The 16,287-nt window shown below is 56.2% G+C and overlaps 1 protein-coding gene across 1 annotated transcript in view; it reads right to left on the bottom strand.

Moving 5' to 3' along the window:
* GPR137B (G protein-coupled receptor 137B) overlaps positions 1-15,893 on the bottom strand; it is a 59,067-nt gene extending 43,174 nt beyond the window's left edge. The window contains exon 1 of the mRNA XM_028104522.2: positions 15,320-15,893. Within this exon, the coding sequence (XP_027960323.2) occupies positions 15,320-15,727 (408 nt within the window). The 5' untranslated portion in view covers positions 15,728-15,893. The remainder of the gene's footprint in view (positions 1-15,319) is intronic.
* Positions 15,894-16,287: the final 394 nt, after the last annotated feature.

The following is a 16,287-nucleotide window of genomic DNA, read 5'->3' as shown; positions in this document are numbered from 1 at the left end:
ACCCTGAGGGGGGCCCTGGGCCCTACCCCGCCGAGCTCAAACTCACCCCGGCCTGGAGGGAAAAAGTCATCACCAGGGAAAGGCACAATCTGATGGTCAGTAAATCATTTGATCCTCTCGAAACTAAAAGCCAAGGTGATAACCACATCAAAATACAAGCCTTGACCATGATTTGTAAAAACTCGATGCCCTGCTGATCATGTGACACATCTATGTCTTAAATGCAATTAGATCTATTCAAGCTGTGCTAAGAAAATCTTCCTTCGTCCTTCAAGTTAATTCTTAAGGTTAAGTTCCTTAAAGTTGCATTTAAATTTCTGGCACTTTAAACTGCAATATTCTGTTATTGTGTATACACACACACAGGTGCATGTATACATGCCCACACACGTATAAATACATATATATGTACATTTTTTACAATACAATTTTTGCCTCCATTAATTAAAACGTATAAATGTCCAGATCAAGTTTCCAGCAAAATAAATCTTAAACTCTCCTACCCACCTCCACCCCAATCTGTGCTTCAAGAGACGTCATTAAAGGTTGATTCGTGCCCAGAACTGGAGCTAAATGTTCTGGGTAAGCCCTGCTCTCTGGCCTGCCGGGGATCCCTTATCTCGCTGCCCATCTCCTACAGTCTGTGCTGGCTCCCGCTGACCTCAGCAGGAACCCAGCCGGGAGGAGACAGCTCCTGAGGGGGAGGCAGACAAAGATTAATTACCCTTTCCCATTTTATTGTGCTCCTGACAGCACAGGCTTTGCCTGCTTAAGACCCATAAAATCAGAGAGAAGGAAGACAGAGACCGTGTGAAAAGCTAAGGAAAACTTGAGGCCAGACAAAAATTCATATCATTCCCACATTCAGATTGATGGAGTTCACACCAGGTCCACCGCATGGTGCACTGAATCCGGACTCAAGAACTGTAAAAATGAGGAAGAGCTGGTCTCTGACCTCAAGAAACTCACAACCAGACACAGACACGCCAGCAGTGTGAGGAGGGGAGAGGTGTAGAGAGGTGTGAGGTGATCTGAGGAGGTGTGAGGAGGTGTGGAGAGATGTGGACAGGTGTGAGGGGGTGTGCAGAGGTGTGGGGAGGCACGAGACGGTGTAGGGAGGCGTAGAGAAGTATGAAGAGGAGGTGTGAGGGGGCATGAGGAGACAGGAGAGGGGAGGTGTGAGGGGGCATGAGGAGGTGTGAGGGGGCATGAGGGGGTGTGGGGAGTGTGAGGGGGTGTGGGGGGAAGGGGCGTGAGCCGGGGGGTGTGGGGGGATGTGAATATGGCCCGAGGAGGCATGAGGCGGGGAGGCGTGAGGAGAGGCGGCTGCCTGGCGGGGGCACCTCAGCGCCCTGGGGAGGGCCGCGTCACAGCAGCAGGGCCAGGCCAAGGGGCAGCAGAGCGAGGCAGGGAAGGCCTGACGGGCCCTGGGCGGCAGCGCAGGGGGGGTGCGGTGGGGGTAACACAGTCAGCAAGCAGAGCTGTGCTTTAAGAGGGCGCAGGGGTGAGGACGAGAAGCAAAGCGCCCCTGGTGGGTTTGAGCGGAAAGGTGAAAATGGACGCATGTGTTTAAAGGCACATCAAGGACAGAAGGTAGGGGAGTGGTGACTCAGGTCGGGGGGGTTTGGGGAGACACAGGGAATGACCGCTCGGGCTACAGGGTTTCTTGGGGGGGGGGTGATAAAAATGTTCTAAGATTGGCGGCGGGGATGGCTGCACGCGGCTGGGAATACAGCATCCCTGAAACAGGGTGCCGCCTGGAAGGTGGGTTACGTCCCCACAAATGTGCAGGAGCAAGAGGGAAGTGAGCAGCGGGCCAGGGAGAGAGGGGCCTGGGTGGGGACAGGCCCGGTGTGTGGGGGGGACTGCGGGTGGGAGGGTGCTTTTGGGAAATGAAAGGGGGGGGCCACTCGGGGGCTGGGGCCTTGGTTTAAGATCAGGAGACCCAGACGTCATGAGAAGGGGTCTCGGCCCTGCACCAACGGAGGGAGGGAGAGGCCAGACAGCAGGGGGCGGTGGAGGGTGCCCCCAGAGGGAGGCAGACGGTGGGGAAACTGAGGCAGGAAGGAGAGCCCAAGAGGGAGTCACAGAGATGGCAGGGGGAGGTGGCCCTGGGGGACCAGGAAGCCTGGCTGGAACCCTGATGTGAAGGGAGAGTCCCAGCTGCTTCTTAGGGAAACAGAAGGGCAGACAATGGGGTCTCCTTTCCCTGCCATCCCTTTGGTGTCTACACAGCTGGTGAGAACCCCAGGGTTTTCAGGAGCCGCTGTGGCTGAGGGCTGGAGGGCAGGGCGTGAGCATGCAGCCACTTCCATGGGAAGCTGATGCTGTGTCTCAGAAATACAGCATTTCCCGTCACACACGCCCGTGGCCTCAGCATCACCTCCACTGTGGCATAAAGTCCTGCCTAAAACTGGTACCATGGGAAGAAAGCTCGGTGATTTCCCAAGAGGCCATCCAGGGGTGCAGACGTCACTGTGAGCGATCCTGGCTCCGCAGGTTCTGATTTAAGACCAAGTTCTGAGTAGGCATGAGGTGAAGCTGGAAGCTGCCCCAGGCTGACCCCTGAGACTGGGCTGGATTGTGGGCAACCTCCTGCCGCACCTGCAGGCCTGCTCAGGGTCCCGTTGGTAACCCCAGGCCCCTTGCACCACCTTTCAGATGACGCAGGAGGGCCCAGTAGGTGACGTCCTTGCTGGGACAGAAGCAGAGTCTCTAGAGCGGCTGCTGACCTCGGCCTCCCTCCCCACCATAAATTAGTCCCTGACGCTCTCACCAACTCTGTTCCACCCTTTGCACTCCTGCCTGCCTGTTCGTCCTCCTACTGACTCAAGTTGGCATTTGCTGCCTCACAATCATTTCTCCTAATGTCATGCTGGCTGCTTCTGGCAGAAACGTCCATGCTATTCTTTGTGGGTATGACAGTGTCCCTTGTGCATTCAGAGAAACTAAACAAAAGTAACCTCTCTGTCCCCAGAGGCAGTGTCTGTGGCGACTGAATGGAGCACTATGCTTCCAGACTTGCACTTGATTCAGAGGTGCTGTATGTAGCCATTCTGCCCTATAAACTCCCCCCACCCCACATGACCCGGGTCCCTGGGTCTGCCCTTCTGGGCCCCCGCTCCCTGGAAATGAACAGGCTGAGCGGGCACTCCCCAACCATCCCAGCCCTAACAGGCTCCAGGCTGCACACACCTGCCCTGCTGGGCCAAGGTCCGGCCGTGGGCTGGGGCCCCCAGGGAGACCCTCCCAGGAGCTGGCTGTGTGTGCCAAGCAGGCCGAAGTCGAAAGAAACCAGTATGTCTCTCTCGCTCACACACACACTGTCTTCAAATGTATGTATGCAGATTCACTTGAAAATGCTACAAATTTATGGTAGGGTTAAAATTCATCATAAAGTACGTACATCGTGTACACCCAAAGAAACTACCTAACCCAGGGAAGCCTGGGTGGCTCAGTGGGTTAAGTGTCTGCCTTCGGCTCAGGTCATGATCCCGGGGTCCTCAGATCGAGTCCCACATCAGGCTCCCTGCTCAGTGCGGAGCCTGCTTCTCCCTCTGCTTGTCCCTCCCCCTGCTTGTGCTCTTTCTCTCTCTCTGAAAATTTTTTAAAAATCTTAAAAAAAAAAAAAAAACAACTACCTAGCCCACACTCATGTACCCACCGCACAGTTCAACCTGGAACACAGCCATCTTTGCTCCAGCTCGGTTTTCATTTTTAACAAATGAAAAAGGTATCCCTGAAGCCCCCGGCATCTCTCTCGCTGGTTCTAATCCCTCCTCTGCAGAGGTAAGCCCTTTCTGAATCTAGCCTTACCATACCCAGGAAGGCTTATACTTTTACTGTGTACGTGTGCATTTACAAATAACGCATAGTATATCAATATACCATATGTAAAAAATACAGAGTACCATCTTGTGTGGGTTTTCACTACGTCTGAACAATATTAACACTTTCCACACCCTTGTGCAACTTGTTTGTTTGCCCATCATGACATGTTCGCAACACACATTCTCGCTAAGGCCCGGTGTCCCACTGTCTACAGGCCACATCTGTGTGTCTTTCTCTGGCACAGAGACATGTAAAGATGATCAAGAGCGTGGACTCACGCTGGCTCACCTGGACCTGAATCCTGGCTCCACCAACTGTCAGCTGTGTGACTTTGGAAAAGTTACCTAACCTCTCTGTGCCTCAAGTACCTCACCGGTCAAATGAAATTAATCACAGTACCCATCTCATAGGTTTCTGTGAGGATTAGGTGAATTAACACAGGTCTAGCACTTAGACAAATGCCGGTCACCTCGTAGACACTCTGTGTTTATGTGTTTGCTACCGTCATTAGTTCTTGTCTGTGTTCTCCAACCAGGATTCTAAGTGCACAACTACTAAACCGTGACCGCAGAGGCCTTCTTGACCATAAAAGGAACTTTCACACTCAGGAAGGTTAGGAACCAGGACACATTCGCCGTTCGCTCTTATGGTCCCTCCGCGCTGCCCACTTCCTGATATATTGGGGAAATTATGCAAACCCGAGGCCCTGGTCTCCCCAGGTGACAGCCGGTGGTCAGCTGCCTCTGTCGGAGTTTCCCTATGGTGAGCACCCTCATTCACCAGAGCAGGGTGACACGACAACCAGAGTCCCTGAGACCCAAATGGCGCATTTCTCCCCTTCTGCACGAATCCCCGAGGACAAGCATAAGCCACCTCCAGGGGATCAGCCATCAGGACAGCTCTCTGTGAAAGTGAGGAAGCATGGTGTCTTCATGTGCGCAGAGACGGACCATGCATTTAAAGCCATGGAACCCCATGAAGGAAAAAAGCGTATACGCTGTTTGTGCCACAGAATTACGGGGTGCAGTAGCCTGAAGCCAAGGTGGGCTCTATCCGGGTCCTGGGCTGGCCACATGTGAGGGGTCTCCAGGGAGGTGACTGGGCTCCAGGGTCAGGTCTTCACCGTTTCAACTCCTGCCTTTGAACTTGGCAAGCTCACGGCTCGAGGAGCGAGTCCTGCTCACTTCCTAGCCTCGTGCCGTCCCGAGGAACACAGGCAGAGTCCCCAGCAACTAAGTGAGCTGCTTTTGCATGTGATCTTGAGATGCACAGTGATCTTGCCTCGGCTCTGAACTTCCCTGCAATTGCTGTTAGCCGGCTCCAGCCCTCCCAAGAGCTCTGCTGCACCGTCCCGTCCGCTGACCCAGCACCTAAGACGCACTTCCAGGCACCCGCGTGCACACACGTACACACATGTCAGTGCCTCCACATAGTGGGACAAGGAGCAGGAGCTGGGTCTCTCGCCTAAACTGCCCCTGACTCTCAGTGCTCACTCGAGGAACAGAGGGAGAGGTCTCACAGGAAAGAGGCATCTCCGCTTGCTTCCTCCCGTCCTCTCCTGTTTCCAGTTCCCACCAGTCCAGCCAAGTTCTGCTCCTGCCTCCACGCCCCCAGTGGCTCGGGAGGGCCTCCCTGTCCTCGTCAACAGAACTGGGCTCCATCTGACAGTGCCCACACCAGCCAGGCCACCCCAGAAGGCTCTAGGCCGGCAGGCAGCCCAGGAGGGGCAGTGGCACCCGGAGAGCACCCCTCACAGTCAACCAGCAACACGTGGAGCCTGGCCTTCAATTTTCTTGCTTTTCCTTGTCGTCAGGCACCTGAGCATCTGGATTCAGGGGTATGGCTGGCCAGACAGCCATGAACCTGCTTGGCTCAGCCCTGATGACCTCTCTTCGCCTTTCTGGCCTTGGTGTCTATCCGTGAGACAAAAGGGTTAGTCCCAATACCCATTCAGGTGCCTTCTACCTTTAAAACTCTAGGACATGAAGGGCACCTGGGTGGCTCAGTCGGTTCAGCATCTGCCTTCAGCTCGGGTCATGATCCCAGGGTCCTGAGGTCGAGTCCCGCATCAGGCCCCCTGCTTCGCCCTCTAACCTCTGTCCCAGCTCATGCTCTCTCTCACTCTAGCGCTCTCTCTCTCCCCCAAATAAATAAAAAAAACCCAAAACTCTAGGACATGAAGAGCCTTCCCAGAGCCTGTGGCCTCTGCCCTGGGAAGCCCCACCCGTCCGGCTGCTGCCTTGCTTCTCAGGGGGCGTGGGCCCCACCTGTGGGCGGGGGGGGAGGACCTGGGCCTGGGTCACAGAAGCCCAGTCCCGCCCTGGGGCCCGCCGACTCCCCTGGGCAGAGGCCACGGGGAGAAGCACCTGCCGTCTGCGCTGGGACAGATGGAGACTGTCCTCTCCTGTTTCCAGTTCCCACCAGTCCAGCCAAGTTCTGCTCCTGCCTCCACGCCTCCCTGGCAGCATTTTCTCTCTTCAGCCTTGTGAATGGAAAGGACCTTGACCACACAAGGTGCCATGATCATCACTATGTTTCTGAGCCGCTCCTACAGCAACCGCCACTGCAGGGCACGATCTGCAGGTCAAGGCCCTGCCTGCAATTGTTCCAAGTGTGCATGACACGCACATAAAAGAGCACCTTAGTAGCAAGGAGGAGACCTTTCCAGCACAGGAAGCTTAGCTTGGGGGGGGGCGGGTGGTCAGTGGCCGGCCAGGCCCAAAGTCTCCCAGAAGGAAGGCCCTATGTGGCCGCCGCGGGCCACGTCTTACCACGGCCATGATCCTTGCACCAAAGTATGCAGAACTACAATATAAGTTAGCAGTGAAAGTGCCTCGGGTGTCTTTCCCTCCCCAAAATAACTTCCTGCCTCAGGAGTGAGGAGCATTCTGACATTCCGTGGGGACTACTGCCCTAGCTGGGGGCAGTGTGGTACCGGCTACGGACGGCCTGCTGGTGTCCCCCTCAAATCACAGGCTGAAATCCTGCTCCTTGATGTGATGGCATCAGCAGGTGAGGCCTCTGGGAGGCACTTAGGAGGGTGAAGCCCTCAGGAGGGGCAACAGTGTCCTCATGAAACGGGCCCTGGAGAGCTCTCCCTGCTCTCCACCATGTGAGGACCCAAGGAGAAGTTGCCATGTGCCACCCGGAAGAGGCTCTCACCAGAGCCCAACCATGGTGGCACCCTGATCTCAGACTCCCAGCTCTAGAACGGAGAGAAATAACTGGCTGTGAAGCCACCGTGGTTTTCGGTTATAGTAGCCTGAGCAGCCCAAGACGGCCCCGACGGGGCTCCTTGTATCCACCCCGGACAGAACGGCCCTCAGTACTTGCCAGAGAGGAAGCAATGTGGCAGGACACCGGGAGTGAGGACTCCTTCTGCTCCTGGAGCTGCCCCTGGCTCACCGTGGGCCACTGGGTGGGGCTGATGGGGACCAGGAGAGTGAGGGACAAACCCACATCCCATCAGAAACAATGAAAGGAACTGAGAATGTCCCACCCCTTGTGGACAGGACCTGGAGGATACATCTGCCACCACATCTGCAAAGGGCTGTCCTGGGGAAGAGGGACTGTATCTGCTCGGAACAGCCCCAAGGGGAGGAACCGGAGCTACCCAGACTTCCCCCCAAGCACCACCTTTCCATCCCGATGCTCTGAACCCCAGGAAACTGCCGCCGGGAACAAACCAGAGCAAACAGATTTGCCTTTACACTTAAATTGTAACAAATGCCGCTGGTTCTTTTAAAAACATGCAACGTGCATCCTGGAGGGAGAATTGTAGAGATGAAGGAGTGACCACTGCAAACATCCCACTTTGTGTCACCGCTCTAAGGACTGCCACCAAGTAATGTCGGCCAATGACACAAGAGATGTCCATCACATAGTGTGTTTGCCCACTCAGTGTCAACTTCCATCAAGGCAGGAGCCATGTTTGCCCTTCATCCTGTCTACACAGCATCTAGAGAATCACAGGCTCTCAGAAACACATGATAGCACCACCTCAACGTCCGTCAACAGGGGAAAGGGTGGCCAACTGGGGCAGACACTTACAATGGGATATCATCCAGCCTCAAGAAGAAATGATGTCGTGCCACGTGCCATGACATGGATGAGCCTCGAAAACCACAGGCGAGGCGAGAGATGCCAGGCACAGGAAGCCACTGACGGTGTGATTCCTTTGGTATGAAATATCCAGAACAGGTCACTGATGCTCACATTCTTCATGCTTCTCTCCCTGCTCCGTCTGCCACTGGTCACGCACAAGGCCTGATGAGCAATGCAGCTCGTAGGTCTGCAAACCCCCGGGCGGGCAGCAGGAGGTAGGGTGCAGCCTGGGGAGCTGATAACCCTGTGTGGGGATTTCTGCCATGCAGATCACGCTTAGCAAGTGTGTCTGCTGTGAAAGGGGTAGAGGGCTGATGATGTCACAAGACATCAAGCCGGTGGAGGGCCCTCGTCTGTCTCTGCAGCCCCTGGCCGGCAGGAGACAGGTTCCCTTCTGTGTGCTGTGGGTGGCATGTCGCTCAGGGCACTCCCGTTTGTGTGTGTCCTTCCCCATAGTCAGTGGCCCTTCGAGGAAGAAATCCCAACTTACTGCCTCTGGCCTCAGGCACCTGCGTAGGTGATCAGTAAGATTTGTTCAAAGCTAACAGCATTCTCTAAGCAGGAGATGAAAACCCAAGCCCAATTCCAACTTGTCCCGGCAACAACAACAAGATGAAGATGGAGTGGGAGCTTGGTGATAAATGCTGGGTTTGTTCTAACCTGGTCCCGAGGACCAAATCCAGCCCACAGCCTGTTTTTGTATGGCCTGTGAGCTAAGAGCACTTTTTAACTTTTTAAAAGAAACATATGAAAAAAAAAAAAAAAAGAATACACAGCAGAGACCGTATGGGGCTCACAAGGCCTAAGACACTGACACAGGCATCCTGCGCTCCTTCCTTCCTTGCGCTGCACCCCCCCCCCATGAGCAAATTTGAGGAAATCAACCCACTGGTAGAGAAAATCCACTCAGGCTTCATCTGTCCTCACTGGCAAACAGACTCGAAACTGTAGGATAATTAAAAAGTAAAATACTGACAAGCCTCTGCAGACCTCCCTGAGTGCAGTGTGGCAGGTATCATCTGGACCGTTTGCTGAGGCTATTTCTATCCCGAGAAAACCTGACCTGCCAGAATGTCAGGCCTGAGACAGACCCACAAACCAGGAAGAGGCTCCTCTGGCTAGAGCTGCAAGAAGAGCAGGAACCGACTGACCAAAGCCACTCTCCAGATCACTTGTTGCTGTTCTCAAAAACCTGAGAGTCTCTGAGTGATGTCACAAGGATGAGTAGCCTTCCATTCCGTCAACGCCCTTCTCTGGTCAGGCCGTGCCTCACCGCCCTGATGATGTCACCTCCAAGATGATCCCCTCCCAGGCACCGGAGGCCTTTGGGGTCTAAGATGAGGGACACACAACAGCCCCCCAGTTGGGGAGGGCACGTGCTGTCAGACACAGCCGCGGGCAACCCCCCGCCCCCACTAGTCCCTGCTTTCCTGACCCGGGGAAAGACAGGGGCACTAAAAGATGCCACAAAACCCTGTAGGTGACAGGGTGTATGGGACCCAGACCAAGGCTCCCGGTGGGGACAGGAGCCGCAGGTCTGGGCTCGGTGCACAAGGACACAGCCGGTAGGCTCATCCCAGCTTCTGCTGTTGGGAAAATCAAGGCTTCGTGGTCAGTGGGGTTGGATTTCGGGTTCATTGTTCCCAAGAGTACTGAGGACATTCATGAAATGTGGTTCACCTTAGGTCGGCACTGAAGCAATAACGGGAGCGGAGAGAATTAAAAGCTTGTGCTTTGAGGAGAGATCTTGGGCAACTGGGCTGTAGAATCAGAGGCCTCTTCTTAGGGAAATTTTTAGAAGTGAGGCTGGGAAGCTACTTCCTGGGAGGGGCTGGTGGTGGATGGTCGACTGAATGCAAGTAAGGAAAATTCTCCTGGGTTCCATGTGTGCCCGCCCTGGCAGAGGCACACACACAGGCATGCACACTGCTCTGAAGGCCGTGAGCCCACTGAGTGACCACAAGGAGCCAGAGACCAAGAGGTCATGGGTGTTGTGCACAGAAGTGAGGCCGAGTATATTTCCTGCCCTGGTGGGACTGTTTGGTCCCAGCTTTGAAATAAGGTACTTGGGGACTAAGGCTTGCCTTCTGGGTTCCTAAGCTTCTTACTTCTTCATAATCACCAACAGGCCTAGAAGCGTCCCTCCTCACACCTCCTGTATTGGACCCGGCACACAACAGTATTTGGTAAACATTTTTTGATCTTGATTAAATGGACTGCCAAGAAGCACAGCAAGACTCACTTATTCCTAAGATCAATACCTCCCTTTTCCTGGTAGGGGTGGAGAAAGGGTCCCTGGATTAGATTTTGGCTGCCTCCTGGTTCCCTATCAGCAAGTATGAGGACAGGGAAGCACTTCGAGTTGGGGGTGGCATGTGCAACAAGCACGAGCTCACAGGTGCTGGGCCTCGACCTGGCTCTTCATACCAGACTGAGTGACCTTGGACAAGTCACTAGAATTCTCCTGGCCTTGGTTGGCTCATCTGCAAAATGAAGGGCTGGGCCGCTGAACCTCCCCCTCTCCTTAACTCTTGGCTTCAGGAGCTGCAGCTATGAGGAGCTACTCACTTCCACACTCCCTCTAAGGGCGGGCCAACCGTCACTGTCATTTTACAAACATAAATGTTGCAACATGGCGGTAGAAGTCATTTCGATGACACGGTGGGGGTGATACAAGGCAGAGCTGGTACTGGGGTCTGACCTTCAAGACTGTGGTTTGGTATCTGGGCAAGAGCCAGAGTCCCTCCTGTTAGATGCAGAAAGAGCACTTTAACTGAGGTGCAAAGGTTACAAGACAGATGGTATCTCCTTTAACCCGCTCCCACCAGGGGATGAGCACCGTGGTCATTGATTTCCTGGTGAGGAATGTCAGTAACCAGCCACGGGAGCCGCACTATGGGTGAAGCCAGGATTCAAACTTGGTCCTGCCTACACAGTCCCTGCTCCTTCCATTCCTAGTGCCGTCCCCCCCACTTACAGGCCTTATAGGCCTTTGCTGGCATACCATGACCCCCAGACTCCCATAATATGCTCCAACAACCCCCATGAGCCTCAGCTTCCCCCCACCCCCCGCCCGTAACTGCCCTGCAGCTTCCCAGCCACCCTCTAAGACGTGCTGGAGTCCTGGCTTCTGCGTCAGCATCCATTAATCACACCACATCTCCTCCCCGCCCCCCCCCCCCCCCCCCGCCCTGAGAATTCACTTCTCCTTTTCCTTCCTCAAAATACCCTTCTGTCATGGCAGGAATTTGTCATGGGGCTCAAGACAACGCTGAACCAGTGAGACGTTGAGCTCTCTACTCCATCAAACTCAGGAGCCCCAAGGGTCTGAGGTCCAGACCCGTAATTCCAAGGGCAGATGGCTGGAACACACAGCTGCCCAGGTATCTCTGAGCCCATGGCCACACCAGGAGCACTACAGACGGGGCTGCCCTGGAACAGAAGCTGGCAACCTCTGCTACTGAGCCTCGACCCCACAGCCTGGGGTGGAGGGCACCCCAATACCCCATGTGCAGAGACACAGCATGAGCTGGAAACCTCTATGTGAAGAGCAGGCTCTGGAGGACAGACCTCGGTTCAAGCCTCAGCCCTACCACTTCCTGGTGCAGCAAAGAGCTGAGTGGGAGGGGCGCCTGGGTGGCTCGGTCGGTTAAGTGTCTGCCTGGGGCTCAGGTCACGATCCCAGGGTCCTGGGATGGAGCCCTGCATCGGGCTCCTTGCTCAGCGGGGAGTCTGCTTCTCCCTCTTCCTCTACCTACCACTCCCCCTGCTTGTGCTCTGTCCCTCTGACAAATAAATAAATAAAATCTTTAAAAAAAAAAAAAAAAAGACAAAAAGAGCTGAGTGGGAGTTTAGCTGTACCCCACACTGGTGCTGGGGACCAGAGCGAGAAACCACAGGTACTCAACACTCCATGTTCTAAAGACAGCCCTGGACGTGTGGGGCCGGCCGTTCACGCCTCACACGGGGCCTGCTAAGAGTCAGCAGAACCAGTCCTACCACTGGCCTCCTCCCCACCTTCCAGCCTATCCGAGAAGGCGGGGAACGGAGGAGAGGAGTCAGCAGCCCGTCCTCGGCAGGAGGGCAGCATTCATGGTGGGAGATGCGACCCTCACCCCGGGTCACTGAGGAGAAAACCCCAGGGGCACTGCTCAGGTGGATTAGGAAGCAGGGGGCCTCACCACCCCACTCCACAGACAGGTGCTTGCTGAGCTGGGAAGGCTCAGACCCAAGGGGTGTAGACATGAGAACAAAGTGGGTTGCGGAGAGTCCTAGCAGAGGCCACCCTGGGCCGTGGGGGTCTGAGGGCACCAGGACCTCCCGGGGCGGTATCTTCCTCCACTTGGGGTTTCTGTGGGCAGCAGAGAAGGAAAGGGGGCAGGTGGGGACCTGGGAGGAGACCGGGGGGGGGGGGGCACCAGCCCATGGCCTATGTGGCCAGACCTGAAGAAGGGATCGGACGGAAGGCAGACAGGCAGAGGAGCCAGGATAAAATAAGAGTCGGCCATGTAAACGCAGCCCCATGGCAGGGTCACCCACAGAGCCAGAGGTGGAGCAAGGCTGAAAGTGAACGGGTAAGGCGTCACTTGAGACAACCCTGCCCCTCCTCAGGCCAGCCCCAGAAGAGCCAGATTCCAAAGATGGAGGGGAAAAGGCTAAGAGCACAGGACACACACTTCCACTCCAAGCCCCGGAGAGACGGGACCGTGGCCCTCCAGCGGCTGGGGCGGGAGGAGGTGCAGAGGCCCCTCGGAGGGCAGATGATAATACCCCTCACCCAGGTTATCAGCGAGGCTCCGCGGAGACACATGAGGAAGCCCCAGGCGCGGGGCCAGGTGCGGGGCCAGGCACAGAGCACAGGACAATGATGGTGAAGACTTCCTCCAGCTCCAGGAGCACCTTCCATCCCTCCCCAAACTTCTGTCATGCTGCTCCTCGGCCACTGCCCTCTCCTTCTCCCCACCCAGCCCCCCGAAATGCCACAAGCCCACCTCTTCTCTGAGGGCTCGGGGCCCACTCAAGCCTCCCAGAGCTTCAATATACACTCTCCAAGTCCCCCCAAGTTATCACTTAACTGTGTGGGGTATACAGTTCATCTCTCCCCAGCCAGGGGTTCAGCTCCCAGAGAACAGGGGCTGCATGTATGGTAGAGTATGTTGTCCCATCTGAACACTGTACCACAAGGCACAGGCCATCACTCAGATGCCAGAGATGTGGGCGGCCTCCCAGTGCCTCCATGCCCGGACCAGGTAAACTTGAGCAAGCCATTGAACCTCTCTGACCCTCCACAAAACAGGGAGACCATCTCAGCACTTTCGTCAGAGGGCTCTGGCAGAGAATAGGACAAACCAATTAGAACCGAGCCCAGCACCCAGTGTATGCTTCTTGATTATTCGCTGCTTGCCCACTCCCTCCCAAATCTGATGGACTTGTTCTGAGATGGGCCCTGGGGAAGCCGTACTTCTTAAAGCTCCCAGGCCATTCCAGTGGTTGAGAACCTTGTCTAAGAGAAGGCACATGGGAGGGGGAGGAAGGGAGAGATGTCAGAGCTAAGAGTCAAAGGGTGACCCCCCCCCCATATACCTCCCCAGAAATATCAGTATTTGTCAGGAAGCCGGGGCGTGGCTTTGCTCTACAGAGTCTTGGAGACCAGCACTTAGGTACCCCCTTCTCCTGCCAGCCACCCTGGAGATATGAAGAGAAACAAGACTTGGAAGATCCAAAGAAGCCAGGGCCAGGGCTTGAGGCCTCTTGGCTGGACTGGCTCTGTCTGCCGGGTCACTCTTTCCCTCACTCAGCATTTACTTGCCAACCAGCAGATGGTGCAGAAAATGTGCAGCCCTGCCCCTAATCCAGCTAGTGCAGAATTTGCATGTGATTACACAGAGCCATGGCACTGGCCTGCATTTTCCTTTTTTCTTCTTCCTTGCCCCCCTTTTCCTTAAAAAGGGACACAAATAAAGACCTCCATACAAAATACGATCACGGTCACAGTTCTTGAAATAACATCAACCTACCTGACCTTTGTATCTTGCTGGAACTACCTCTTTGGATCCGATTAAAAAGCTGTAGTGTCTGCAGTGGAGCTGATGACTGCCTGAGTAGCTTTGGGGCTCAAAGGTAGTTTTTGGACAGATAATACCGATCACTCACTGGTGGACTGGAAAATATATGGATACACCAGACTTATCAGAAGGCTACAAGGGCAGAGCTGTTTTTGTAAGATAATAATAGCTACTAACCAGTACATATGCTATTTTGTAGCCAGACATATTGCCTGTAGATTTCTCCGGGGCTCCCACCACACCAGTGCAATCCTTTACTTGCCTCTCTTTTTTGAAGCGAAGACCGTTTCCTTACCATTTTCTTTCGAGAAACAGGGACGCTGTGAAAAGGAGCAGAATGCCTGCCTGCACAAAGCCTCTGTCCGTGAGAGAGCTCTTAAGCTGCCCTCACCAGGTGACACGGGTAGAGTCCTAGTGAAAACGGACATTTTAGTGCTTGGAAAGCTAATGAGAATCAGAGATGACCATGACAGCGTTGTGTAATTAAACCTTTTTGCAATACTTCACGCGGTATTTGCAAAGCACTTTACAATTACTACCCTTTCCTTATTCACACGTTCTCCCATTAGCTTATTAACAATATGCCTCATAAACTGGTTTCTCTGTGCCCATAAAAGAGCCCCAGTAAACTTTATGGCTTTTTCTTGGGGCCTCTTCGACCAGCTCGGACAGCAAGCTTGACCTCCCGCTGCAGCAGCTCGGGAGCTGGGTGTTACCCCAGACTGCCGTTTAGCAACCCTGAGAAATGAATTCGGGAGCCCTAGTTCATTCAGCAGGGCTCCGACGCAGGAGATTAGAAACATCTCATCCCAAACCGGACAGTCCCGCCCTGCCATCACTCAAAAATATCGGTGACTGACCCCAATCTGGAGGCCATCGTGCAGAGGACCCTTCCAGGCTCAGATCAGGGGCTTTGGGATGAGGGGACGCAGGAGGAACGTCTAGAGTTCGAGCCTCCCTGGTGGGCACACCTCCCAGCAGGACCCGTTCTGCCGTGTGCGGGAAGCCCCGCCGCGCCGGCTAATGCGGAGCTACACGGGCAGACACCGACTGGTGACTCCGGCCCTCACTTTCTTTCTTTCTCGCCCCCTCTGGGAAGGGGAGGGCGTTACCTGAGAGAAAGGCCTGCAGGGAGGACAGGGCTCGGGCGACCCCAGAGCCAGTGCGCTCTGCCCACACTCTCGGCCCCGCGGCTCCGTGACCGCCCCCCAGGCAGCCGCGGCCTCTCAGCTGGCGCCGCGCGCAGGGCGGGGGCCGCTCTGCCAGGTGAGCGCCCTCCCAGGGGCCTGCCGCTCCCCGCGCTGCTGCCCGCGACTCACCTGCGTGAAATACAAGTTCATGAGCGTGAGGGTGAAGAACTGCAAGCACACGGGGAAGCAGTAGAGCAGCCAGAAGACGAAGGGGCTGAGCGCGTTGGCCGCCACGAAATCTTTGAAGTAGAAGGAGAAGAGGACCGTCCGCAGGGAGGCCCAGAAGAGGCAGAGGAAGAGGAAGACGCTCTGGTAGCTAAGCCGCTTGTGGCGGTAGCGCAGCACCAGCCAGAGCTGCACGTAGATGAACACGAAGAGCAGCGAGTAGAACACGGTGTAGACGATGGTGAGGCCGAGCTTCACGTAGGGGGGCACGGCCGGCGTCAGCGTGGGCGGCAGCGAGTCGTTGCGGAGGGGGTCCCACGGCGGAGCCTCCATCGGGCCGGGGGCGCTGCAGCGGGGCCGGGGGCGCCTCATCTGGGCTCGCGGCCGCCGCCGCCGCCGCCGCCCCCGTGGGGGTCTCCCAGCATCGCCCTCCGCCCGGAGCCCGGCGACTGGAGGAAAGAAAACAAGCCGCACTTCCTCCCCCGGCACCACATGATTCACTGGGGCGGCCTTTGTCTGCGATTGGCAGCGCCGCGCCCGCCGCCCCCGCGCGCCCCTGCACTGCCCGGGGCGCCCGCGGGCACCCACCCCGCCGCCCCGCGCCGCACGCCCACCCCGCCCCGCCCCCGCACTGCGCGTCCCCGGCGCCGCCCCGCCCCCCGTCATCCACCGCCCCCCGCCCCGCCCCGCCGCCCTCGCCAGACCCCGCGCTGCCCGGAGTTAGACACCCAGCCGCGCGCTCCACCCACTGCCCCCCTCCAGACACTGCACCGCCCCCCTGCGCAGCGCCCAGCCAGACACCACGCCGGGAGCCCCCTCCCCCGCACCGTCCCCACCAGACACCACCTCCACCGGCCCCAAGCGAGACACCGCGCCGCGCGACCCCCGCACTGCCCGCTCCAGACAACACCCCGCCCCCTACACCGCCTCCC

The sequence above is a fragment of the Eumetopias jubatus genome, unplaced genomic scaffold, assembly GCF_037043125.1.
Source record: "Eumetopias jubatus isolate StellerSeaLion01/CBP00866 unplaced genomic scaffold, mEumJub1_p1.0 scaffold_17, whole genome shotgun sequence".
Lineage (NCBI taxonomy): Eukaryota > Metazoa > Chordata > Mammalia > Carnivora > Otariidae > Eumetopias > Eumetopias jubatus.
Note: the sequence above shows the minus strand (reverse complement) of the source record. Positions and strands in the feature narration are given on the sequence as shown.